The sequence below is a fragment of the Arachis hypogaea genome, chromosome 8 (genome assembly GCF_003086295.3).
Source record: "Arachis hypogaea cultivar Tifrunner chromosome 8, arahy.Tifrunner.gnm2.J5K5, whole genome shotgun sequence".
Classification (NCBI taxonomy): domain Eukaryota; kingdom Viridiplantae; phylum Streptophyta; class Magnoliopsida; order Fabales; family Fabaceae; genus Arachis; species Arachis hypogaea.
The window spans coordinates 37,694,394-37,719,379 of NC_092043.1; the positions used below are offsets into that span (position 1 = coordinate 37,694,394).

The window sequence follows — 24,986 nt, forward strand, 5'->3', positions numbered from 1 at the left end:
AGGTACTAAATGATGTCGTTTGAGGGTTTGAACAATATTAAAACGTTATATTTTTCTTTTTAATATTGTTCAAACCCTTAAAAATGGCATTATTTAGTACTCTTTTAGCGTCAAAACGTGTATAATATCATTTTAATATATCTAATGAAGCAAGACTTAAGCTATTTTACTAACGGCGTTGATGAGGGGCTATATTGGTGTATTTTTTAAAATTTAGAGGACCAAATTATAACAATTGAAAAGTTAAAAACTAATAAGTGCAATTCGTGAATCTTAGGGATTAAAGTGGGACTTAACTCATCAAAGGACCCACATTTATGAACACATCATGCATGCATGACTATTCTTTCTCCAGTTTAGGTTGAGGTCACCTATCGACCCATGATTTTCTCGTTGCCCAATGACTAAATTACTAACCTAGCCGCAAATATATAACATTGGTCAATTTAATTGAAAATAAAAATAATAAATTAATATCAGTCAACATTTCCCTGTTTGACCGGAATTGTCAAGTTTTTCTTCCTTGTCCGTAGTCCGAAGCCTTTCTATACAATAATTTACTCAGAAACATGCTTTCGTCTGGAATCGAATAATAATGCATCTAGAACATGATGAATATTGAATAGACAACACAAGAAAATGATTTATAGGGAAGTATTAAAAGTAAGAACCCATTTCAATCAACAAACCTTTTCCCCATTTGAATGAGAAATCTTCCTAAACTTTAGTTGGTTGAAATTTATAATTAAGTCATTTTTATCTTCGCGAAAACAAAAAAGTAAATAAAAGTGGAAAGTAAAAAAAAAGTGTTAAGCAACTAATAAAACCTCTAACATTTCATTGAGAGATATAATAGATAAATTACTAGTGTAAAATATATATATACATATATAAAAAAATGCTATATGTATATTAAAATTAGCCACAAAAAATAGTCATTATGTATTTATGTATAAATACATGTATTATTTAATTCATTTTTAATGTACATTTTGTATTACAATATATATTTTATATCTACTTAATACACTAAAACTGGGTTTTCTCCCAGCTAATAAGGGTGACGTGTCAATCTCTCGTGAGTCCGTTTTCCCTCCAAAATAAATGAAAATTTTTATCTATTCTAAATTATTTTATAAAAAATACCTTTATTATAATTATATTATTATATTATAATTAATATTTAATGAATAATATATAATTATACTAATTTAGGAACATATCTTCATTATAATTATATCAAATCAATATTTAATGCACTATTAAACTACTTATCAATTATAATGCGTAATTACTGTACATAATAAAAAATTGCCTTAATAATAAATAATTTACATATTTATTTTTGTTTTACTAAGGTCTATAAATAGTGTTTTTCTGTGGTACATGAATCTAAATTTGAGAGTCAGCTCATAATTTTATATTTAGTATTTTTTTTACTACTTTATAGAATAAGAATGTATTCTTCGTTTTTTATTGAAGTTGATCATTTTAAGGTACAATTTATAATTTTTTATAATATTTTTCATATACTCATTCTATTATATTATTCTTTTAATAATTTATTAATTGTTGTTACTCTAAGTTATTCTTATCGTCTAATGTTCCAGTTTAATTATCTTTTACCACAATCATTTACAATGCATCACATCCATGAAATACCTCATCGAGTTGTCTTCACTGATTCAGGTTCCAATTACATGGATGTAAGCGTTCAAAGAAGGGGCAATAATCTCTACTTTACCAAAGGATGGTTGGATCTACTCACCTATTATGACCAACCTAATGGAATGTGGTTAAAGTTAACTTTCTTGAGAGGAGCTCAATTTTTTATTGAGGAATTGCATCCACAAAATTTTATAGGGCAAGTTCAAGTTCCATCCCCTCCATGCTTTTTACATCTGCCCGAAAATCTTTAAAAATGGAGCACATAATGAAATTGAATTCTCTCAGTTTAAGTTCAGTTTTGCTAAATTCATGACAAACTCGGATATGCAATTTCAACGATTGGTAATATATTTAAATTTTCTTATTTTAAGTTGTTCATTATTAGAATAATTCTATAACATATTGTGATTTTTTTCAGAAATTACCGGCTTTTTTTTGCATGCAAGCAATGGCATTGAGAGGAATAAGGGTTAGTTTGATTTCTCGGTGTGGCAATTCTATACCTTGCCGCATTGCATGGATAGCAGATGATGAAGCTTATTTAATAAGAGGATGGTTTGAATTTGCATGAATTCTAAATGTTGATATTTACGATGTTATTTCAGTTGGTTATCGTTACGAGAATAACTCTATATTATACGTGACTAAAAACTAGAATAAATTCAATATTATTTAAATAATTTGGTTTTAATATTAATATTTGATTAAATTATAATTAGAAAATTTTAAATTATTCCCTCAATTTATATATTATGAGTATTTTTTGTGGATGTACTATTTTTAAATAATTTAATTAATTAATAAAATGAAGTGGTGTCAGATATATATTATTTAAGTTTATTTTTATCCTTTATTTCTTTATTTGTATCTTTATTATATTTGACAAAAAATCTCTACCTAAACAAATGATTTTCGTTGACCTAAACATAATTTAGTTGCCAATAAAAATCGATTTTATCTATAAAAAATAATGAAACATGTATCTTTTGATATTATATTAATATAGTAAGTAGACATTATGATATAATAATATCTTTAATTGTATTATAATTAGCTCATAAATAATGTATGATTATATTATTTTAGGAAACTTTTTTCATTATAATTATATCAAATCAATATTTAATTATGATAAAATATGTTAATTATAATTATATCATAAAATTATAATAATTACGATAGTTATGTTATATATTTTAATCATTTATGTAAGTAAATAAACTAGAAAATAATCAAATCAAATCATGACAGTAAATAAATAATATAGAATAATATTATACATTTAATTGCATTATAATTAGCTCATGAATAATGTATAATTATATTATTTTAGGAAAATATTTTTATTATAATTATATCAAATTAATATTTAATATATTATTTAAATCTATTTTTATATAACAATAATATTATATATATATTTATATATCACTTTTTTAAACTCATTCTTACAAATATTGGCATATAATTAATATAGATAACATATATACTTAATAAATATCTTTATTAAATTAATTATAATGATTAATACAAGATAATCTCATAAGTATAACCTAATTATAGAAAGAATTTTTATAAAAATAATTGACTACTAATTTGAATATAATTGATATAGTTAAATTGATACAACCGATAAGATTGAGAATATGTAGCAATTATAGCAATTATTATATCAATTATAATAATAATTCACGTGACTTCATATATAGTAATTTTTGAATTATAGTTGTCACATAATTATACTTAAATATTATTTAATTTTAGATGTTTTATAGGTAATATTCATTATCACATGAATTATCATCATTACTCAATAATAATAATAATAATAATAATAATAATAATAATAATAATAATAATAATAATAATAATAATAATAATAATTTATATAATTAATATAATTGATATAGTTCTAATTCTCATTCGTATGTAATAATTTTATTAGTATGTATTCACAGTTTTAATCAATATATAATAATAATAATAATATTATATGGACATAAAATTAATTAGTTAACAAATTGAATTTAGCTTATGAATTTTTATTTTCTACTCAAATTTTTAATCATTAGTGATTTTATTTTTTATATTTACAGTAAATTTTGACTATAAAAAAATTAGTTTTGATTGTTTCCTATTTTATTTATTTACAGTCATAATTAAATTTGATATAATTATAGTAATATAAAGCTGCTTCATATATAACAATAATATTATAAAAACTATTATTGCACGATTGTAGAATAAAAAATAATTATATATATAAAACGAAATAATTATAACAAAAAAATTAATACATGTGATTTAAATATTTTTAATAGCCGGTAACATGGAGTTTAACAAAATATAATTCATATATTTTTTTATTTATGTATATGTATATAATTATTTATATATATATATATATATATATATATATATATATATATATATAATTATAGCAAGTATCTAGGATTAATAATAACATGATAGTATAATTTTAAGTTGTATAACATAATAAAAAAATGTAGCAATTTATGTATGCTTCCTATATAGCAATAATATTATATATATTTATATATCTCCAATTTTAACTCTTTCCTAAAAATATTGGCATATAATTAATGTCGATGATATATATATTGAGTAAGTATCTCCATTGAAAATATTTGTTAACTATTACCGTGTATAATTAGTGTGTGTGTTTATATATATAAGGATTAATAGTGAATTGTTACAATTATTTATCATCTAGAAAATTCATATCTCAGACATAGAACTTTTTCTGTTTATTATTTTTCATACCTAAAGGATACTAACTACGATTCTATCAACAGTAATATTACCTATGATAGATTATGTAATGAAAAAGTTTGAAAAATAAAGGCAAGAATTATAAGATTATAAAAAGTCTTATCCAAATTTGACAAGAACAACACGACTTACATAGAAATAGTTCTTATGGATGATAAAGTAAGTTGATTATTTTCCATGATTCTTTCAAGTGATACTAGGTCCATTTTATAAATATTTTTTGTTTATATTTTAAGTTTATTTGATAAATAAACCCTTGCACGAATTAAAGACAGTACGATTTTATAGATTTATAAGTGCGTGCTAATAGCCTTTATATTTAATTTGTTTTAGAGTGTGATAATAGTCAATATGTTTGTTGGTAGATTTAACTATTACTATATTATTTATGATCACATTCAGTATATATGTCTGATTTATTGAAGAAAGTAGATTATTAAAATCGATTAATAACTATTTTAGAATTAATCAAATTAATACTAAATTTAAAAAAAAAAAACAAACAATGCATAACATATTAATTTTTTATTAATCAAATTAGTATAATTTAAATTAATTTTAAAAAATAATTTAAAATTATAATTTCAATCTTATCACATGTATGGCACAGATAATTACACTTGTTGAAAATTAATTTTAATAGCTGATTTTAGTACTAATATGGTTGATATATATATATATATATATATATATATATATATATATATATATATATATATATATATATATATTAAGATCTCAATCTCAAAATTTTATAGCGATCAATGATTCCATCTCGTTATAAGAAAATTTTTCAAAATTTAAATATCTAATCTTATTGTTGATAAAGCTCGTCAATGACTTTGTGTAAAATAAAGATTAGGCAAAAAAGGTCAAGCTACAATACCTAAAATAGAAAATAGTACAATCCTTTCTCAAATGAACATTATTTCAACCCATAGGTGGTTGATATACTTAGATTTCATATAAATATCCAATTATATATTTTTATATTAATTACATGTGCGTAAGTAGTCAAGCCATTTTTATCAATTTTTATATAGACTATCTGTTAAACTTAATTTAAAAGGAAGTTATTGATTCAGGTAATCTAAAAAATTACAAATGGTAGCTGTATGATAAGCCTACTTATTATTATTTATGTATGAACATGGAAGTATAAACATAATCTCCGTTTGAAGTTTTACTCCATCAACTCATCAAGAAGCCTTCACTCTCTTCTTTCCATCTCCCAAGATGATTGTGTAGGTTGTTCTCTCTAGAAGGAATTCATGTCTGAAAGCTAACTCACTTGAATTTTGTTGATCATTTTACATGTACTGCGCCTGTTATCATAAACCTGAAAAGGAAAGGATGCCATGAATGTACTTTTGCAAGGTATGGGCATGATATCTTCACCATGTTTATAGTATACAACGTCATTATAGTATACAATCACTTTAATTCTTTTTGTGCTTTCACAGAAGCGAACACGAAGGATTGAATGGAAGCCTTTAGCTTTCTTCTGTTATGCTTCTCTCTGCTGGATTTAACAGCATTTTGTGTTGCAAGAGACACAATTACCACACTGCAATCTATAAGTGATGGTGACACATTAGTTTCAGCAGATGAAACCTTTGCATTGGGATTCTTCAGCCCTGGAACTTCCAAGAACCATTATGTTGGAATTTGGTATAACAAAGATCCAACAAAGGCAATAGTATGGGTTGCAAACAGAGAAAACCCCCTCACTGACTCATCAGGGGTTTTGAAGGTCAACAACACCGGAATTCTAGTCCTTCTTGATAGTAATAATAGTCTTATTTGGTCATCCAACACCACACGATCGGCACAAAATCCAGTTGCAAAGCTTTTGAATTCTGGGAATTTTGTTGTGCAGGATGACACCAACAGTGACACGGAAGATTTTCTGTGGCAAAGTTTTGACTATCCAGGCGACACAATCTTGCCTGGACAGAAGTTTGGAAGAAACTTAGCTACAGGATTAAATTGGTTGATAACATCATGGAAAAGCTCTGATGATCCCTCTCAAGGTAGCTTTAGCTATCAATTCGACATTGATGGATATCCGCAATTAGTATTAAGAGAAGGCACAACAAAAAGATTTCGTTTTGGATCATGGAATGGTATTCAGTTTAGTGGGGGACCACAGTTGAAAAATGACTCTGTATTTAGATTTAGCATGATTTCTAATGAGCAAGAGGTATATTATGTATATTGGCTTGTTGATAATTCAGTGCATCAAAGGTTGCAGGTAACATCGGACGGATTCAGCCACCGGACAAGTTGGAGTGGTGGAAATACAGGTTGGACCACAGTTTCGCACTTACCGGTGGATGACTGTGATTATTATGGAAAATGTGGAGCATATGCTAGTTGTGATACAAACAGTTTTCCCATGTGTAATTGCCTGGATGGTTTTGTACAGAAAACAACTGATTCATCAAGTGGTTGTGTTAGGAGAACTTCATTGAGTTGCAATCATTCAGATGGGTTTGTGAAGTTTTCGGGGCTAAAGTTACCAGACACTGAAGGGACATGGTTTAATAGAAGCATGAGACTTGAGGATTGTAGGATCTTGTGCTGGAACAATTGCTCTTGTATGGCTTATGCAGCTTTGGATGTCAGCAAAGGGCCAAATGGTTGTTTACTTTGGTTTGGTAATCTTGTAGATATGAAAGCGTTGAGTGCATCGGATGAAGATATTTATATAAGGATGGCAGGCAAAGATGTAGGTACTATATTCTCTCAATTTGGAATTTTGTTTCCTTTCATGTGTTTCATATTCTGTCATTTCTCACTATCTTCTCAGCTTCTCTGGTTTTTATTTTTTTATTTTTTTTGAACTGAACATTTTGTAGAAGCTATTGAACAAAACAGATCACAGAAGTCCAAGAAACGGAAGCGAAAGATTATTATTGCCGTAAGCTGTGTGTTGTCTTTTGGAATTTTGATCCTATGCTTGGCCTTCATCTATAGATGGAAGAAGCATCTGAAAGGTAATTAAGTAATTCCCATTTTGTGGATTCTTGTATATATTATTCTAAGTTTGTTATTTAAATATGAGGATAAACTTAACCTATGTCCAAGAAGCTTAACTTTTGTCACAACAGAATATCTTGGCCCCTCTGGTTCCTTTATATGTGGTTAATTTGTAATAGGCATTATCCCAAAAAAAAAAAATAGGGTTTTCAAACAGAGAACTAAGTACTGCTAATCAGTATAATGGTAGAAAAGTAATGTTGGTAGTTATTGGGAAGAGCAGAAGTTATAAACTTATAATATACCATGCAACAATGAGCTTATTAGACATTTTTGTTTCTTTTTCTTTAACTCATTACATGCTACTTTGCAGGAAAGATAAAAGAAGAAACAGAATCAGGTGCAATAAATAGTCACCATGATGAGGATGATCTGGAACTGCCTTTATTTGATATGTGCACAATTACTTCTGCAACAAGTAATTTTTCAAGTGACAATATACTAGGGACAGGTGGTTTTGGATCAGTTTATAAGGTAATCTAATGGATAACATATTGTCATACCTGAGTCAAGAATGCATTATATTCTTGATCAATTTTGGTTTTGTCAATATTTAGTTATTGATTTTTCCTAACGTAACTAATGCTACGGATCTCATCTATGTAACGTTAAAAAGAAAGAAAAAAAACTCAACTATCTTACAACTAGAATGACTATAATAACTCCACTGAAATGATAAAATTTAAGCAAATATATGCAAAGTTAAATTTGTATCTTTTGTAGCTTAGAAATGGTTACAATTTGCAGGGTATCTTGGAAGATGGGCAGGAGATAGCTGTCAAGCGACTTTCGCAGAATTCAAGTCAAGGACTCCAAGAGTTCAAAAATGAAGTTATGCATATTGCTAAACTTCAGCACCGAAATTTAGTGAAGCTATTAGGGTGCTGCATTCAAGCAGGCGAGAGAATGTTGATTTATGAATTTATGCACAACAAAAGCTTGGACTTCTTTATATTTGGTTTGATTCAATTTCCTTGGAACCATACTCTTCTTTTTATTTAACAAATATTGTTCAGAGCCTCATCAGAAAATTATTAGTCCAACTCATTTTCTTTTAAACAGATTGTGAGAGGGGAAAACTACTAGACTGGCCAAGGCGTTTTCTTATTATTAATGGAATTGCTAGAGGCTTGCTTTATCTTCATCAAGATTCAAGATATAGAATAGTTCATAGAGATCTTAAGGCTGGGAATGTTTTGTTAGATGACGAATTGAATCCTAAAATCTCAGACTTTGGACTAGCACGAAACTTCGTAGGAAATGAAAACCAAGCAAAAACAAGTCATATTGTTGGGACTTAGTAAGTGGCTAAATTATATGACATGTAGACAGAAACATAGAATGAAATTCATAGCTTTTTATTCAAATTTGTATGTTCATGTTTTGCACAGCGGCTATCTGTCACCGGAGTGCATAGTTGACGGGATATACTCAACAAAATCTGATGTCTACAGCTTCGGAGTGCTGGTGTTAGAGATAGTTAGTGGGAAGAGAAACAGAGGATTCATCCATATTGATCACAATTTGAATCTTCTTGGGCATGTAAGCATAATTTTTTTGTTTGCCACCCATTTTCATTTACGGTTTCTAACCAAGTAGCATGATCCTAATTTCTGTAATTACAATATATACAAATGCAGGCATGGACACTTTTCACAGAAGGCAAGTGCTTAGAAATAGTCGATGCATCTATCAAAGACTCTATTGATTTGCCAGAAGTCCTAAGATCAATTCATGTTGGTCTACTATGTGTGCAACGAAATCCAGAAGATCGACCAAGCATGTCGTATGTGCTTATGATGCTGAGTAGTGAATGGGCATTGCCTCAGCCAAAGAAGCCCGGATTCTTTATTGAGAGAGATGTGGTTGGTGACAGTTCTTCATCAAGCAACAATAAACTATTATCAGTTAATCATCATCTCACAGTCACCCAAGTCTGTCCGCGATAGATTTTGGTTCAAAATTGATAAGCTCAAGGATGACCACAATGATAAGCCAATTCCATATACAATAGTAAACAGATACAGCGCTTCACGACATACACAAGCGTTTTAGTCCTCTTATATGATACATCCATACGAAATTTTGTATCAATACGAAATGCATAAATAGGAGTATTTAAGTATTTTTTTTTATATAATCATGTTTCTTGCTATATAAATATTGTTTATATACATTATACATCCCTACATATAAAAACAGAAAGGACCTTGTTAAATTGTGAGATAAACTTCTATACCTATATCTTTCCTTGATATTCTGACATAAAGATCGTGCTGTGGATCACTCAGCACTCTAATATCTATCAGCTCATCATACAGGGGAATTGTATACGTTACAGCTACCATATGCTTCACATTTTACCTTATTCATCACAGAGATCATTTGGTAATGTTAGATAGACACTCCAACTCTTATGCTTAACAATCCACACATAAAGAATAATGATCCTCCTGCAAATAGCACAAGCCTTGAATAAGCAGCTCATATGTGTAACATCTCTCTTCCTTGTGCATAATTGTGGATATCCAACAATGTCAAGCTGACGAGTATAGTTACGCTCAAATTTACTGCAAATACAGAAAAATATTTCTTCTAATGCTGCATTTTTTTTCCTTCTTTTTTTTTTCTTGATTTTTTTCTTTCTTTTAGTTGAATGAATGTAAGTTCATCATCTTTCAAGTAATTTTGCAGCATTATGTGTTTTTTCTTCTTATTTGTTTGATTTTTTTGTTTTTATTCTTGTTAAGAAAGTAAAACAAGAAGAAACTTGATAAGGTAAAACAAAAAGAAAAAGATGAATAAGAAAAAAAAAAGAAGAAGATGGTGATGATGATGAAAAAAAAAAGAAAAAGAAGCAGCAGAAGATGAGGAGGAGGGAGAGGAAGAGTTTTGATTTATGCAGAACTTATCAGTACACATACATCGAAAATTCTTAAACAATACACTAAAATATCTTTGTGTTACACCAAAATTTACTACAAATACAGAAAAATATTTCCTCTAATGCTACATTTTTTCTTCTTTTTTTCTTTATTTCTTTCTTTCTTTCTTTTAGTTGAATGAATGTAAGTTCATCCTCTCCCAAATAATTTTGTAGCGTTATGTTTTTCTTCTTTTTCTTTGTTTAATTTTTTTGTTTTTATTCTTGTATTAAGAGAGTAAAAGGAAGAAACGTAAGATGATAAAACAAAAAGGAAAAGATGAATAAGAAAAAAAGAAGATAGTGATGATGATGAAAAAAAAAGAAGAAAACAATAAAAGATGAGGAGGAGGGAAAGGAAGAGTTTTAAATTATACAGAACTTGTCAGCACATATACACCGAAAATTCTTGAACAATACACTTAAATATCTTCGTGTTACACCCAAATTTGTTGCAAATACAGAAAAATATTTCCTCTAATGCTGCAGTTTTTTTCCTGATTTCTTTCTTTCTTTTAGTTGAATGAATGTAAATTCATCATCTTCCAAGTAAATTTGTAGCATTATTTATTTCTTCTTCTTCTTTGATTTTTTTGTTTTTATTTTTGTTAAAAGAGTAAAACAAGAAAAAATTTGAAAAAGTAAAACAAAAAAAAAAGATGAATAAGAAAAAAAAAAGAAGATGGTGATGATAATGAAAAAAAAAAAAAAAGAAAAAGAAGTAGCAGAAGATGAGGAGGAGGGAGAGGAAGAGTTTTGATTTATGCAGAACTTATCAATACACATACACCGAAAATTTTTAAACAATACACTAAAATATCTTTGTGTTACACCAAAATTTGCTGTAAATACAGAAAAATATTTCCTCTAATGCTACATTTTTTCTTCTTCTTTTTTTCTTTATTTCTTTCTTTCTTTCTTTTAGTTGAATGAATGTAAGTCATCCTCTTCCAAGTAATTTTGTAGCGTTATGTGTTTCTTGTTTTTCTTTGTTTATTTTTTTGTTTTTATTCTTGTATTAAGAAAGTAAAACAGGAAGAAATTTGAGATGGTAAAACAAAAATGAGAAGATGAATAAGAAAAAAAGAAGATAGTGATTATGATGAAAAAAAAAAGAAGAAGAAACAACAGAAGATAAGGAGGAGGAAAAGGAAGAGTTTTGAATTATGCAGTACTTGTCAGCACATATACACCAAAAATTCTTGAACAATACACTTAAATATCTTCGTGTTACACCCAAATTTGTTGCAAATACAGAAAAATATTTTCTCTAATGCTGCAATTTTTTCCTTATTTCTTTCTTTCTTTTAGTTGAATGAATGTAAGTTCATCCTCTTCCAAGTAATTTTGTAGCGTTATGTGTTTCTTCTTTTTCTTTGTTTATTTTTTTTGTTTTTATTCTTGTATTAAGAAAGTAAAACAGGAAGAAATTTGAGATGGTAAAACAAAAATGAGAAGATGAATAAGAAAAAAAGAAGATAGTGATTATGATGAAAAAAAAGAAGAAGAAACAACAGAAGATAAAGAAGAGGAAAAGGAAGAGTTTTGAATTATGCAGTACTTGTCAGCACATATACACCAAAAATTCTTGAACAATACACTTAAATATCTTCGTGTTACACCCAAATTTGTTGCAAATACAAAAAAATATTTTCTCTAATGCTACAATTTTTTCCTTATTTCTTTCTTTCTTTTGGTTGAATGAATGTAAATTCATCCTCTTCCAAGTAAATTTGTAGCATTATGTATTTCTTCTTCTTCTTTGATTTTTTTATTTTTATTTTTGTTAAAAGAGTAAAACAAAAAAGAAAAGATGAATAAGAAAAAAGAAGAAGATAATGATGGTGATGAAGAAGAAGAAGAAGAAGAAGCAGCAACAGAAGATGAGGAGGAGAGAGAGGAAGAGTTTTTAAATTTGAATTATCAGAACTTATCAGTACACATACACCGAAAATTCTTAAACAATACACTTAAATATCTTCATGTTACACTAAAATTTATTGCAAATACAGAAAAATATTTTCTTTGATGCAGAACTCTTTGCATTACATTCAATTCAAACTATCAATGATGAACAATAATTTTTACAAACAAAAATAACATTATTCACCTATAGAATCATAAACTATTAACGAAAATATTAACTAGAATCGAACCACAAATTCTATGACAAAATTTTTGGATCAGGCAACGTCATCAATATGACAAAATTTCTATGATAACGATAACAATAATGACAATAACGATAACGACGATACGTATAAGAAGAAGACGGCGATGCTATAAGGATGATGATCATGATGATGAAGATGATAGAGGAGAAAGAGGAAAAGGAAGAAGGAGAAAAAAGTCCAACGAGAAAAGAAGGAAGAGGAGGAGGAGGTGCTGGTGTTGGTGATGACAATAACAAAAGAAAAAAATAACGATAAAAGAAGAAGAAGAATGTGCAGGGCACGTGAATTGCACGTGAATGTAAATGACTTGTATGTGTAAATGACTTGTAGGTGGAGAATAATTTCGCAAACAATGAAAGCACTCTTTCACTCTTTCATATACTAGGAAATTTCACTTGGAAAAGAGATTATTCCACACTAATGGACTCAGGTGCATAATCATAACTATGGGTTAACTATGGGTTCCATTGTACGAGATCTTGTAGCACTTACCAATGAGGCCAAACGATCTTTTATATACTTTTCCTGTAATTATTTTAGGTACTATTGCCTATAACGTAGGTTTAGTAGTTTTAGAACAATCAATGATTGGGGAACCCTCGTATCCATTTGCAACTCCTTTGAAAATATTGTCGGAATGATAGATAGAGATCCATAAAAATTTCTTTCGAGGAATGGGCAAAACTCGGTCATTTTTCAATAACAATAGCCAAAGGAATCGTTATTCCATATATTTTGATATTGAAAATTAATTTTTGGAGATTTTTAATTATCCTTCTTTTTTAAGTGAACCAGAAAACCTTTTTTGATAGTTATAATAAGAATTCTAGCTATCTGAATAATGTCTCTAAGAGACATGATAAAGACCACAATGAATCTATAGGATAAAATTCTATATTTACAGTGAAATGGTATACAAAATCAACATATCTCAATGAATAAAAAATAGGATTTATGGCTACACAAACCATTGAGAGTAGTTCTAGATTTGGTCCAAGATAAACTACTGTAGGGACTTTATTGAAACCGTTGAATTCAGAATATGGTAAAGTAGCTCCGGAGTGGTGAACTACTCCTTTAATGGGTGTTGCAATGACTTTATTTGCTATCATGACTTTGAGTTGTACCAAGTCAGAAACCAAGTGGATTTATTTTTTGTCCCATAATTCTCCACTACTTTACATAAAAAGATATGCCCTAGTTGGGGAGGTTTGGTTCATTCCGAATTCTTGAATTCGAAATGAAAGGGTTGGGTTCACTTTGACCATTAAAAGTAGGTCACCCGTTCCCCCTGTCTTTTTGTTTGTCTCTATTGCATTCTATCTCATTGTATCCCGTTCGGTTTTGCGATATTTGAGAATTGTCATCAATACCTCGGTGTAGATTTGGGATACTCCTGTATTCCACAGTCTGGAGCTATTTAAACTAACCAATTCAGAATTCTCCGATGTACTAGTATTAGCAATAGCAAGTGCATCTTTGAAACAGTCATCAATTCTCACGAGAAGCTACAATTTCCGCGAGCAAACATATTAATTAGGAATGGGGATTTGGAATATCACACATTGACCAATCAAAGAGAGATTCAATAACTAAAAGAAAGATCGATTCTTTGTTCAGATCCTTCTTTTAATCAAACGGAACGAACAAAGATAGAATCGAAGTGATTCCCTAAATGCCTCTCTGGATATTCTTCAATGTGTATCATCTGCTTCTCGAAGAAATCGAAGAATTTCTTGGAAATCCTACAAGAGCCAAGCGTTCTTTTTTCTTTGACAGATGGTCAGAACTGCATCTGGGTTCGAATCCTACTGACAGGTCTACTAGAGAGCAGAAATTACTGACCGTTAAAAGTAGGTAACCCATTCCGGTCCCCTGTCCTTTTTTTGTCTCAATTGCATTCTATCTCATGGTATCCCATTCGATTTTGCGATATTTGAGAATCACCGTCAATACCTCGGTGTAAGTTTGGGATACTCTCTTGTTCAACAATCCAGGACTATTTAAACTAACCAATTTAAAATTCTCTGATGTATTAGTATTAGCAATAGCAAGTGCATCAAGATTAACTCGGTTAATAATATCAGCCCAGGTGTTAATTACACGACCTTGACTATCAACTACAGATTGGTTGAAATTGAAACCATTTAAATTGAAAGCCATAGTGCTCATACCTAACGTAGTAAACCAAATACCTATTACAGGCCAAGCAGCTAGAAAGAAATGTAAAGAACGAGAATTGTTGAAACTAGCATATTGGAATATCAATCGTCCAAAATAACCATGAGCAGCCACAATATTATAGGTTTCTTCCTCTTGACCGAATCTGTAATCTTCATTAGCAGATTCATTTTTTGTGGTTTCCCTAATCAAACTAAAAGTTACCAACGAACCGTGCATTGCACTGAATAGGGAGCCGTCAAATACACCAGCTACGCCTAACATACTATGTGTTCTCACAAAAAAAAAGATTAAAAAAAGTGTAAAGTGGATGTTAATTTATATAGTAAATAACTAAATATGAATAGAATTGAGTATAATAATAAGAGAATAAATTCAGTAAAAATGATTTGAAAATGAGTGAATGAGAAAGAATATATTATGTATAGTTATAGCAATTAGTGAGAACTAGTAATTATAATAAGTGAGAAAAATAAATGCAATTGTAATGATTTATAGATATATTATATCAATAAAATTATCATTTAATTTGTGAAATTAAGTATAGAATGGATTGTTTTGGTAACATTACTTCTAACTCAAATTTGGAATTTTCAAAGCATAACGTCATCAAAGGATAAGTTTTATACTTAATTTCATAAATTAAATGATAATTTAATTGATATAGTATTTTAATTATTTTTTAAATTATATATTGTATAAATATAATTGGTTATTTTATAATGTATAACTATCTGTTACCTTTGACTCTGAAAAAATTTGAGTTTTAACTTCTATACCACCTTGGTGGACTATACTTTATATGAATTTTTTTAACATCAAAAGTCCCGGTAATGATTTTTTAGATACTAATGAGTCAAATGATGATTTTTAATAAATTTTTAGAAATCGTTTATTGATCCGTTTTAAATTCATAAGTTTATAAAAATGTAGATTTTCTGGAATTTGAAGTAAAACAAAAAGTTGAATTTCTATTATTATCTATTTTGATTTTTTTATATTTTATTTGAATTTAAATGGGATAGTTCCTTATTGACATTTATCTTAACTTAAAAATAGTAAATGTCAATAATCTGGTAGTAAATCGAATCAACTAAATTCGATTTATATATATTTAGTGTACAGTGAATCGAATCAACTAGATTCGATTTAGCACTATAATAACTAATTCGAATTTAATGAATTCGATTTATATAGATATATGAAACACTCTTAATTCAATTTGTTTAATTCGATTTAGTACTAGAAGAACTAATTCAAATTCAATGAATTTGATTTATACAGATATATGAATAATGATATACATGTGAAATTATTTGTTTTGAGACTTTCATATAATATTAGTATGTTTTTAATTTATGTATGCATTTTATCTTAATAATAATATTAATGTGGAAAAATTATAGAATAATAAAATATTAGGTTGTCAACTTCTCATTATATAACAATATTACTAGTTTTTATATAATATAGGGTACAGTACTAAATTAGTTCTTTACGCTTGGACATAATCCTGTTTTAGTCCTTAAGGTTTAAAGTATTCTATTTGAATCTAAAAAAAATTTATTTAGTTTCAATGTAGTTTTACCGTGAGGTCAAAGTTAAATAATTAACGAAATGTCTTACATGACAGCAGTATAAGAACAACATCGATAATTTGAAAAACAAATACAAACTCCAGAGGCACAAAATCAATCGTTGGATGCATCAATATATTTATTTATTATTCTTCTTACAATTTAAATAAAATATTTTTTATAGAACTAAGGAAAATGATAAATAAATATATTGATGCATCGTCGGTTGATTTTGTGTCTTTGGAGCTTATACTTGTTCTTCAAATTATCGATCTTATTCTTGTACTACTGTCATGTAGGATATTCCGTGAATTATTTAATTTTGACTTCACGGTAGGACTACATTAAAGCTAAATGAAATTTTTTTGAATTTAAATATGACACTTTAAACCTTAAGAACCAAAACAGTATTACGCTTAAACATAAAGGACCAATTTAGTATTTACCCTATAATATAAATGGATAGATTATTTTAGTTTTCTTCTTGTTGGTTGCTGGGTACTTGTTGTAATCTGAACTCACTACATTGAGTGCATTCTAGACATTTTGTGAGAGACTTAATACTATATATATATATATATATATATATATATATATATATATACAAAGTCTAATTTTGATGACCAATAAGAATAAAAAATTTGTACCGTCATCAAGTTAAATTCTGGATGATACTTTGTTAAAATTAAATTCTATATGACAACCCAAAGTTAGACGTATCACGTATGTATGAAATTCAAAGTAGAGTGTTCGCAAATGTTACTATTTCTGCTTTCACAGGTATTATTGGCACCGCTACGAAGAGCATATACACAATTCGATGGAAGCATTTAGCTTTCTCTTATTTTGCTTCTCTCTGCTTATGGCTGTCTCTATTGCAAGAGACACAATCAACACACTGCAATCAATAAGTGATGGTGAGATATTAGTTTCAGCAGATGAAACCTTTGCGTTGGGATTCTTCAGCCCTGGAACTTCCAATAACCGTTATGTCGGAATTTGGTATAACAAAGATCCAACAAAGGCAATAGTATGGGTTGCAAACAGAGAAAAACCCCTCACTGACTCCTCAGGGGTTTTGAAGGTCAACGACATCGGAATTTTAGTCCTTCTTGATAGTAATAATAGTCTTATTTGGTCATCCAACACGACGCGATCGGCACAAAATCCGGTTGCAAAGCTTTTGAATTCTGGGAATTTTGTTGTGCAGGATGACAGCAATAGCGACACGGAAGATTTGCTGTGGCAAAGTTTTGACTATCCAGGCGACACAATCTTGCCTGGACAGAAGTTGGGAAGAAACTTAGCTACAGGACTAAATCGGAGGACAACATCATGGAAAAGCTCTGATGATCCTTCTCAAGGTAGCTTTAGCTATCAATTCGATATTGATGGATATCCGCAATTAGTATTAAGAGAAGGCACAACAAAAAGATTCCGTTTTGGATCATGGAATGGTATTCAATTTAGTGGGGCACCTCAATTGAAAAATGAGTCTGTATTCAGATTTAGCATGATTTCTAATGAGGAAGAGGTGTATATTGTATATTGGACTGTTGATAGTTCAGTTCATCAGAGGCTGCAGATAGCAATGGATGGATTCAGCCAGCGGAGAAGTTGGAGTGGTGGAAATACAGGTTGGACCACAGTTTCGCACATACCGGTGGATGACTGTGATTATTATGGAAAATGTGGAGCATATGCTAGTTGTGATACAAACCATTTTCCAATGTGTGGATGCTTAGATGGATTTGTGCAGAATACTATTGACTCATCAAGTGGTTGTGTTAGGAAAACCTCATTAAGTTGCAATAATTCAGACGGGTTTGTGAAGTTTTCGGGGCTAAAATTACCAGACACAAAAGGAACTTGGTTTAATACAAGTATGAGTTTTGAGGATTGTAGGATTTTGTGCTTGAAAAACTGCTCTTGTACGGCTTATGCAGCTTTGGATGTCAGCAAAGGGCCAAATTCAAATGGTTGTTTACTTTGGTTTGGAAAGCTGATGGATATGAAAGTGATGACTGCATCTGAAGATATTTATGTAAAGATGGCAGGGAAAGATGTAGGTACTAAACTATCTCACCCAGTTTGAAGCTTTTCTTCTTTTTTTACATGTTACTCTTTCATAAACATTTCATCTTCTGTCATTTCTAACCTTGTCCTTTATTTTTTTCTTCTTCTTATTATGTTTTTAAACCGAACATTACTTAGAAGCAATTGTGCGAAAAAGATTGCCGAAGTTCAAGAAAAAGAAGCAAAAGATTACCACTGCCATAATCTGGGTGTTGTCTTCTGGAATTTTGATCTTATGCTTGGCCATCATCATTTATAGATGGGAGATGCGTAAGAAAGGTAGTTAACTAATTCTCATTGTTTGATTCTTGATTATTGAGTAATTTCAAAGGCCTTCAAGGCAGATAAAAAAAAGTCTAGAACAGAAAGAGTTAAATTGGTAGTTATACTTCATATATCTCTTTTTTAGTTTTAAAATTTATATAGAGCAAAATTTATAGGAGCATCGAACACTGAGCTTGTTTATACATTGCATGCTACTTTGCAGGAAAGATAAAAGAAGACAGAGAATCAGATGATAGTCAGCATGATGAGGAAGATCTAGAATTGCCCTTATTTTCTATAAATACGGTTACTTCTGCAACAAACAATTTTTCAACTGACAACTTATTAGGGACAGGTGGTTTTGGACCAGTTTATAAGGTAATCAAATGGAAAAACGTTGTCATCCCTGTCTAGAATGCATAATATTCTTGATAAATTTTGCTTTTTGTTTTTTACAAGATTCACTTATTGATTTTCCTTGTCTAAATAATGCTATGAATCTTACTTTTATATGCTACAAAAATAATTATTAGAAACACAAATTTGATGAAAAGAGTGTCATGCAGCCAGTAACCTATGGGATGAAGCGAAGTAAAGTATTGGAAGAACCATATAAAAAAGAATGGGAATATATAACTTGAGAGCCTATAAAACCTCTATTGTTTCCATGCCACCGTTTAAAATATATAGTCTCATCTTTATTTATGTATATAAAGATCTCCTGATAGCCCCAAGAAGATCCTTTTTCTTTCTTATATGCTAATGGCACCCTTAAAACATTAATATGCTTTATACATTGGAAAAGTTAGAGAAAGGATACATTGAACAATTAGCTGATTGTCAGGTTCTAAATTTATCATCACTTATCTGTTGAGCTTCCAGGAAAACTTTTCCCCAAAAATTATATATCTTAGAATGGTTATAACTCTTCTGAAATAATTATAACTTCCAGGGTATCTTGGAAGATGGACAGGAAATAGCTGTCAAGAGGCTTTCGAAGAATTCAAGCCAAGGATTTGAAGAGTTCAAAAATGAAGTTATGCATGTTTCCAAACTTCAGCACAGGAATTTAGTAAGGCTACTAGGGTGCTGCATTCAAGCTGGGGAAAGATTGTTGATTTATGAATTTATGAGCAACAAAAGCTTGGACTTCTTCATATTTGGTTTGATTCCTGCTGAACCATACTCTTCTTTTCATTTAAGAATGATTATGCAACTCTTAAAACCTCATTAGAATATTAGTCCAACTCATTTTCTTTAAAATAGATTCTGAGAAGGGAAAGCTACTAGATTGGCCAAAGCGTTTTCGTATCATCAATGGGATTGCCAGAGGTCTTCTTTATCTTCATCAAGATTCAAGACATAGAATAGTTCATAGAGATCTCAAGGCTGGGAATGTTTTGTTAGATGATGAATTGAATCCTAAAATCTCGGACTTTGGAACAGCAAGAAGCTTTGTAGGAAATGAAAGTGAAGCAAATACAAGACATATTGTTGGAACTTAGTAAGTGGCTAAGTAAGCAATTATATGACATGTTGATAGGAATGAATAAGATCATTTTTTCTTGATTTGAAATTGTATGTTGATAATTTGTGCAGTGGCTATCTATCACCAGAGTACATAGTTGGTGGCCTGTATTCAACAAAATCTGATGTCTATAGCTTTGGTGTACTAATATTAGAAATAGTTAGTGGGAAGCGAAATAAAGGATTCATCGATATTGACCACTACTTTAATCTTCTTGCCGATGTAAGAATTAATTTTTCATTTGCCCCTAATATTTATTAATATTTCTAATCAAGTAGCATCATCTATCTAGTCAAATTAGTTTGATTAGACAATATCTAATTGTTGTTATCACAATATCTAAATATCTGGATATATATACAGGCATGGACACTTCTAGCTGAAGACAAGTGCTTAGAAATAGTTGATGCATCTATCAGAGACTCAATTAATTTGACAGAAGTCATAAGAACAATTCATGTCGGTTTGCTATGTGTGCAACGAAATCCAGAAGATCGACCAAGCATGTCATATGTGCTTACGATGCTGAGTAGTGAATGGGAACTACCTCAGCCAAAGAAGCCAGGGTTCTTTATTGAGAGAGATGTGGTTGGTGACCATTCTACATTAAGCAACAATGAACTCACGGCTACTCAGGTCCATCCGCGGTAAAATTTGATTAAAAATTTATTCTGCAGGATCTCAACATTAAGCTCAAGGATGATATTGATAATTGGCCAGTTCAACTAACAATAAATGACATTTCTCATAACAGTAGCAAAATGCTTCAAATGAAATTACTGTGAAGTGCTTGAATAGGAGTACTTGTAACTATGATTCAGGAATGGTGTTGAATGTTGATATTTTTTGGTTATGAGTCATGCCTATTTGTTTAAGAGAAATGCTATTTGTACACCAAAATCAGCCACTAAAATCAGCCACCAATGTATTTGTGTATAAATACATATGTGGTTTAATTTATTTTCATAGTGTATTTGTATTCCAGCATGTATTTTATACTGGTGGCAAACGTTAGTGGTTGATTTTGGTGTACACATAGCATAATCCTTGGTTTATACTCCATGAACGGGGTTGAAGTTGAAAAGAAGTGCACACAAAAATATGAAAAGTATCCAAAAATGAAGTCAGAGGAAGGAACAAAGTAAAAGAAGGAAGCGTAAGAAAAATATCCCTTTCGTGGATCCTGAATCTAAATAAAAATGAAACTATAATAGACAAGAAAGTGCACTCAAATGAGGTATAGGTATATGTATAGGTATAATTATAAGAACATGTATAATTATAAGTAAGAACATGTTGTAATGATATATACACTTAGAGTGAACGTTTTTCTTTTGCCTTAAAGTATGTTAAACTCTAAAATAAACTATCTAGCACATAACAATGTCAGAAATTTCATTAGCTGAATTTACTGCACAATTCCCTTATGAAAAGCCAAACTGATGTGGATAAAAAGTAGGTCCCTTGGCCTTGGTAATGGTTTCTCACCATTCAGCATTAGAACTATGGCTGACATGTCTGGCCTATTTTCTGGTCTCTCTTGTACACATAAAAGCTCTATGCTTAGCACTTCAGATTCTGTTGCAACAACTGAGTCAGTTAATGATTCATCTATAAGCTCCAATGGCCTCTCTTCACACCACAACCTCCATGCCTAGAGCACATGAAAATTGAACTTTTGAATTGTGATATAACTTTGGAATTTGCAAACAAAAATACAGTGAGATTAAGTTGAATGATCTTTAGGCTTACATGCCCAAGAAGGTCAAGATCATTATCATTAAAAAATTCCCTATTTTTGTTAGCAAAAGCTTCTACTAGCCTCAGTCTGAAGGAGCATGTTAGAGATATTAGTCAAGTTAGAGAAAGTTAGTTAGAGGTTATGATAGCTGTCACTATACTGTTAAGAAGTAGTTATACATTTGTTAAGTTAGTTAAACACTAATCCATGTATAAATACACACTCACCAACTTGTATCAACTAGTTTTCATTCTCATCAAAAACAACATTCCTTCACTCTCTTTGTTCTCTCTCTTCAATTCCTTTCACTCTCTGATACATCATCAATTTTTCTACTCTTGTTGCAAATCCATGGCTATAATAACTTAATAAGTATTGCAAACTTCTACTTTCTTCCATTGCACTCTTCAACTACCAAATATTAGTAATCTGAGTGTTAAGGAAGCTCCTAAAATAGTGGAGAGAGGTGTTTTTCATGTGATTAGCGCCTATGCGCTACAAGTAGGTTTGGACGAACAACACAAGATAAGATTTTAGGAGGATCTAGAGAGTTTGGTCCAAAACATACCTCGGGAGATAAGTTTTTCTTAGGAGGAGATTTAAATGGTCATGTTGGAAGAGAAGCGACTGGGGATGGAAGTATCCAGAGGCCATGGTTTCAGGGTGATCAATGTCGAGGGTAAAACTATTTTGGACTTTTCCTCAATCTTTGACCTTCTCATCGCAAATACATGTTTCAAAAAGAGATACGAACATCTTATAATATATAAGAGTGGCATGACAAGCTCTCAAATCGATTTTTTCTTGTTGAGGAAAGTCGACCGGAAATTTTGCATTAATTGTAAAATTATCCCGAGAGAGAATTTGACAATACAACACAGGATACTCGTCATGGATTTTCGCGTTGAGCAAAAATTGAGGAAAAGACCTCATACGAATAACCCAGGGACGAGGTGGTGGTGGATGAAAGGCGAGAAACAAATAAACTTCCTAAGACGGGTAGGAGAAGAGGCAAAGTGGGATAGGAATGGAAGCGCAAAAGAGATGTGAAGGGAGATGGCAGAAGTTATTAGAAGAACAGCAAAAGAAAGTTTTGGTGAATCTAAAGGAATAGGACCAAGAGACAAGGAATTCTGGTAGTGGAATATGAGTGTACAAGAAAAGATAAAGATAAAAAGGGATTTAAAGAGTGGTATTTATGTCGCAATGCAAATAATTGGAAAAAATATAAGACATTTAAGAAAGAGACAAAAATGGCTGTAAGTGAAGCAAGAACAAGAGCATATGAGGGTCTCTACCAGTCTTTGGGCACGAAACAAGGAGAAAAAGGTATATATATAATCGCAAAGAGCCGTGAAAAAAGAATGAGAGATTTAGATCAGGTTAAGTGCATAAAGGATAAGGATGGAGAGATGCTGGCTCAAGAGGAGAAGATTAATAAAAGATGGAAGAGCTACTTCTACGAGTTATTTAATGAAGGACATAAGACTCTCCCAAGCCTTGGTCGGTTATGCACAAGGGAAGAAGATCAAATCTTTGACTACTATCGAAGGATTCAAGACTTTGGGGTAAAAGAAACTCTAAAGCAGATGCAAAATGGCAGGGCAGTTGGACCTGATAATATCCCGATTGAGGTTTGGAAGGGGCTTAGAGGAAAAGACATCAACTGGTTAACCAAGCTTTTTAATGAGATTTTAAGGTCAAAGAAAATGTCTGATGAGTGGAGAAAGAGCACCTTGGTACCTATCTACAACAATAAGAGGGATATACAAAGTTGCAAAAACTATAGAGAGATCAATCTCATGAGCCATACCATAAAGTTTCAGAAAGGGTAATAGAACGAAAGTTGAGAAAAGAGACACAAGTAATAGAGAACCAATTGAATTTATACCAGACAGATCCACCATCGAAGCGATATACTTGTTAAGAAGGATGATGGAAATGTATCGTAGTAATAAAAGGGATCTACATATGCTGTTTATTGATTTAGAAAAAGCATATGATATGGTGCCAATGGAGGTTTTATGGAAGGTTTTAGAAAAAATGAGAGTAAGGATCGCATATATTCGTGCAATTAAAGACATGTATGATGGGATCACAACTAGTGTGAAGACTCAAGGAGGTGTGACAGAGGAATTTTCTATTGGTATAGGATTACACCAGAGATCATCCTTAAGTCCATACCTTTTCACATTAGTCTTGGAAGTACTCACATAACACATCTAAGAGCCTGTGTCATGGTTCATGCTTTTTGCCAATGATATCGTCCTTATGGGAGAGTCAAGAGAAGACTTAAATAAGAAGTTGGACTTATGGAGAGAAACTCTAGAAGTGTATAGTCTACGCATAAGCCATAGCAAGACAGAATATATGGAATGTAAGTTCGGTCTGAGAAGGAAAAACCCCAATATAAAGGTGAAAATTGGAGAAAATATCCTACAAAAAGTTAAAAGTTTTAAGTATCTTGGGTGTATCATACAAGATAATGGAGAGATTGAACAAGATGTAAATCATAGGATCCAAGTAGGTTGGTCAAAATGGCGGAGTGCAACTAATTTTATATGCGACAAAAAAGTGCCTTTAAAACTTTAAGGTAAATTCTATTGCACTGCTATAAGACCGGGTATGCTTTATGGTACAGAGTGTTGGGCGGTCAAAGGGGAGCACGAACATAAGCTGAGTGTGGCAGAGATGAAGATGTTGAGATGGATGAGTGGTCATACGCGATTGGATAAAATAAGGAACGAAGATATAAGGGAGAGAGTTGGAGTAGCACCCATTGTGGAAAAGATGGTAGAATCGCGTCTCAGGAGGGTGGATGAGATGGAAGATGGACAAATAGTAAAAGTTAGAGGAAGACCTAAGAAGACCATTCATGAGGTGGTCAAACGAGACCTACATGTGAACGGTATCTCTGTAGACATGATACATGATAGAATTCAATGGCATCATTTGATTCATGTAGCCAATCCCACCTAATCGGACAAGACTTTGTTGTTTTTATTGTTGTTGTAGAACA

General features: G+C 30.6%; 3 protein-coding genes across 3 annotated transcripts; 2 read left to right on the top strand and 1 right to left on the bottom strand.

The window, feature by feature from the left end:
* Positions 1-5,651: 5,651 nt before the first annotated feature.
* LOC112707319 (G-type lectin S-receptor-like serine/threonine-protein kinase At4g27290) lies at positions 5,652-9,712 on the top strand. The gene is made up of 8 exons (XM_025759002.3): positions 5,652-5,838; positions 5,925-7,196; positions 7,323-7,460; positions 7,817-7,977; positions 8,251-8,461; positions 8,566-8,803; positions 8,895-9,045; positions 9,144-9,712. Exons 2-8 carry the CDS (start codon positions 5,945-5,947, stop codon positions 9,450-9,452), a joined length of 2,460 nt encoding a protein of 819 aa, XP_025614787.1. The 5' UTR covers positions 5,652-5,838; positions 5,925-5,944; the 3' UTR covers positions 9,453-9,712.
* A 7,333-nt stretch (positions 9,713-17,045) lies between these two features.
* On the top strand, positions 17,046-21,079 carry LOC112707320 (G-type lectin S-receptor-like serine/threonine-protein kinase At4g27290). The gene is made up of 7 exons (XM_025759003.3): positions 17,046-18,427; positions 18,573-18,713; positions 18,922-19,076; positions 19,651-19,861; positions 19,965-20,202; positions 20,298-20,448; positions 20,590-21,079. The coding sequence occupies exons 1-7, from the start codon at positions 17,179-17,181 to the stop codon at positions 20,875-20,877; spliced, it is 2,433 nt and encodes an 810-aa protein (XP_025614788.1). The 5' UTR covers positions 17,046-17,178; the 3' UTR covers positions 20,878-21,079.
* A 555-nt stretch (positions 21,080-21,634) lies between these two features.
* On the bottom strand, positions 21,635-22,621 carry LOC140173069 (G-type lectin S-receptor-like serine/threonine-protein kinase SD1-1). The gene is made up of 3 exons (XM_072200230.1): positions 22,536-22,621; positions 21,979-22,054; positions 21,635-21,880 (listed from the first exon to the last, which is right to left on the bottom strand). Exons 1-3 carry the CDS (start codon positions 22,619-22,621, stop codon positions 21,635-21,637), a joined length of 408 nt encoding a protein of 135 aa, XP_072056331.1.
* Positions 22,622-24,986: the final 2,365 nt, after the last annotated feature.

What these genes read in the sequence shown, in the direction of transcription:
- LOC112707319 (XM_025759002.3), top strand. Translation starts at nt 5,945, where the DNA reads ATGGAAGCCTTTAGCTTTCTTCTGTTATGCTTCTCTCTGCTGGATTTA. An exon ending in ATGGAAGAAGCATCTGAAAG is followed by an intron (nt 7,461 to 7,816) that starts GTAATTAAGTAA and finishes GCTACTTTGCAG; the next exon opens with GAAAGATAAAAGAAGAAACA. An exon ending in AGTCATATTGTTGGGACTTA is followed by an intron (nt 8,804 to 8,894) that starts GTAAGTGGCTAA and finishes TGTTTTGCACAG; the next exon opens with CGGCTATCTGTCACCGGAGT.
- LOC112707320 (XM_025759003.3), top strand. Translation starts at nt 17,179, where the DNA reads ATGGAAGCATTTAGCTTTCTCTTATTTTGCTTCTCTCTGCTTATGGCT. An exon ending in GATGGCAGGGAAAGATGTAG is followed by an intron (nt 18,428 to 18,572) that starts GTACTAAACTAT and finishes AACATTACTTAG; the next exon opens with AAGCAATTGTGCGAAAAAGA. An exon ending in GTTTTGGACCAGTTTATAAG is followed by an intron (nt 19,077 to 19,650) that starts GTAATCAAATGG and finishes TATAACTTCCAG; the next exon opens with GGTATCTTGGAAGATGGACA.
- LOC140173069 (XM_072200230.1), bottom strand. Translation starts at nt 22,621, where the DNA reads ATGGCCTCTGGATACTTCCATCCCCAGTCGCTTCTCTTCCAACATGAC. An exon ending in AGAAAAACTTATCTCCCGAG is followed by an intron (nt 22,055 to 22,535) that starts GTATGTTTTGGA and finishes ATGCTCCTTCAG; the next exon opens with ACTGAGGCTAGTAGAAGCTT. An exon ending in ATCTTGACCTTCTTGGGCAT is followed by an intron (nt 21,881 to 21,978) that starts GTAAGCCTAAAG and finishes CATGTGCTCTAG; the next exon opens with GCATGGAGGTTGTGGTGTGA.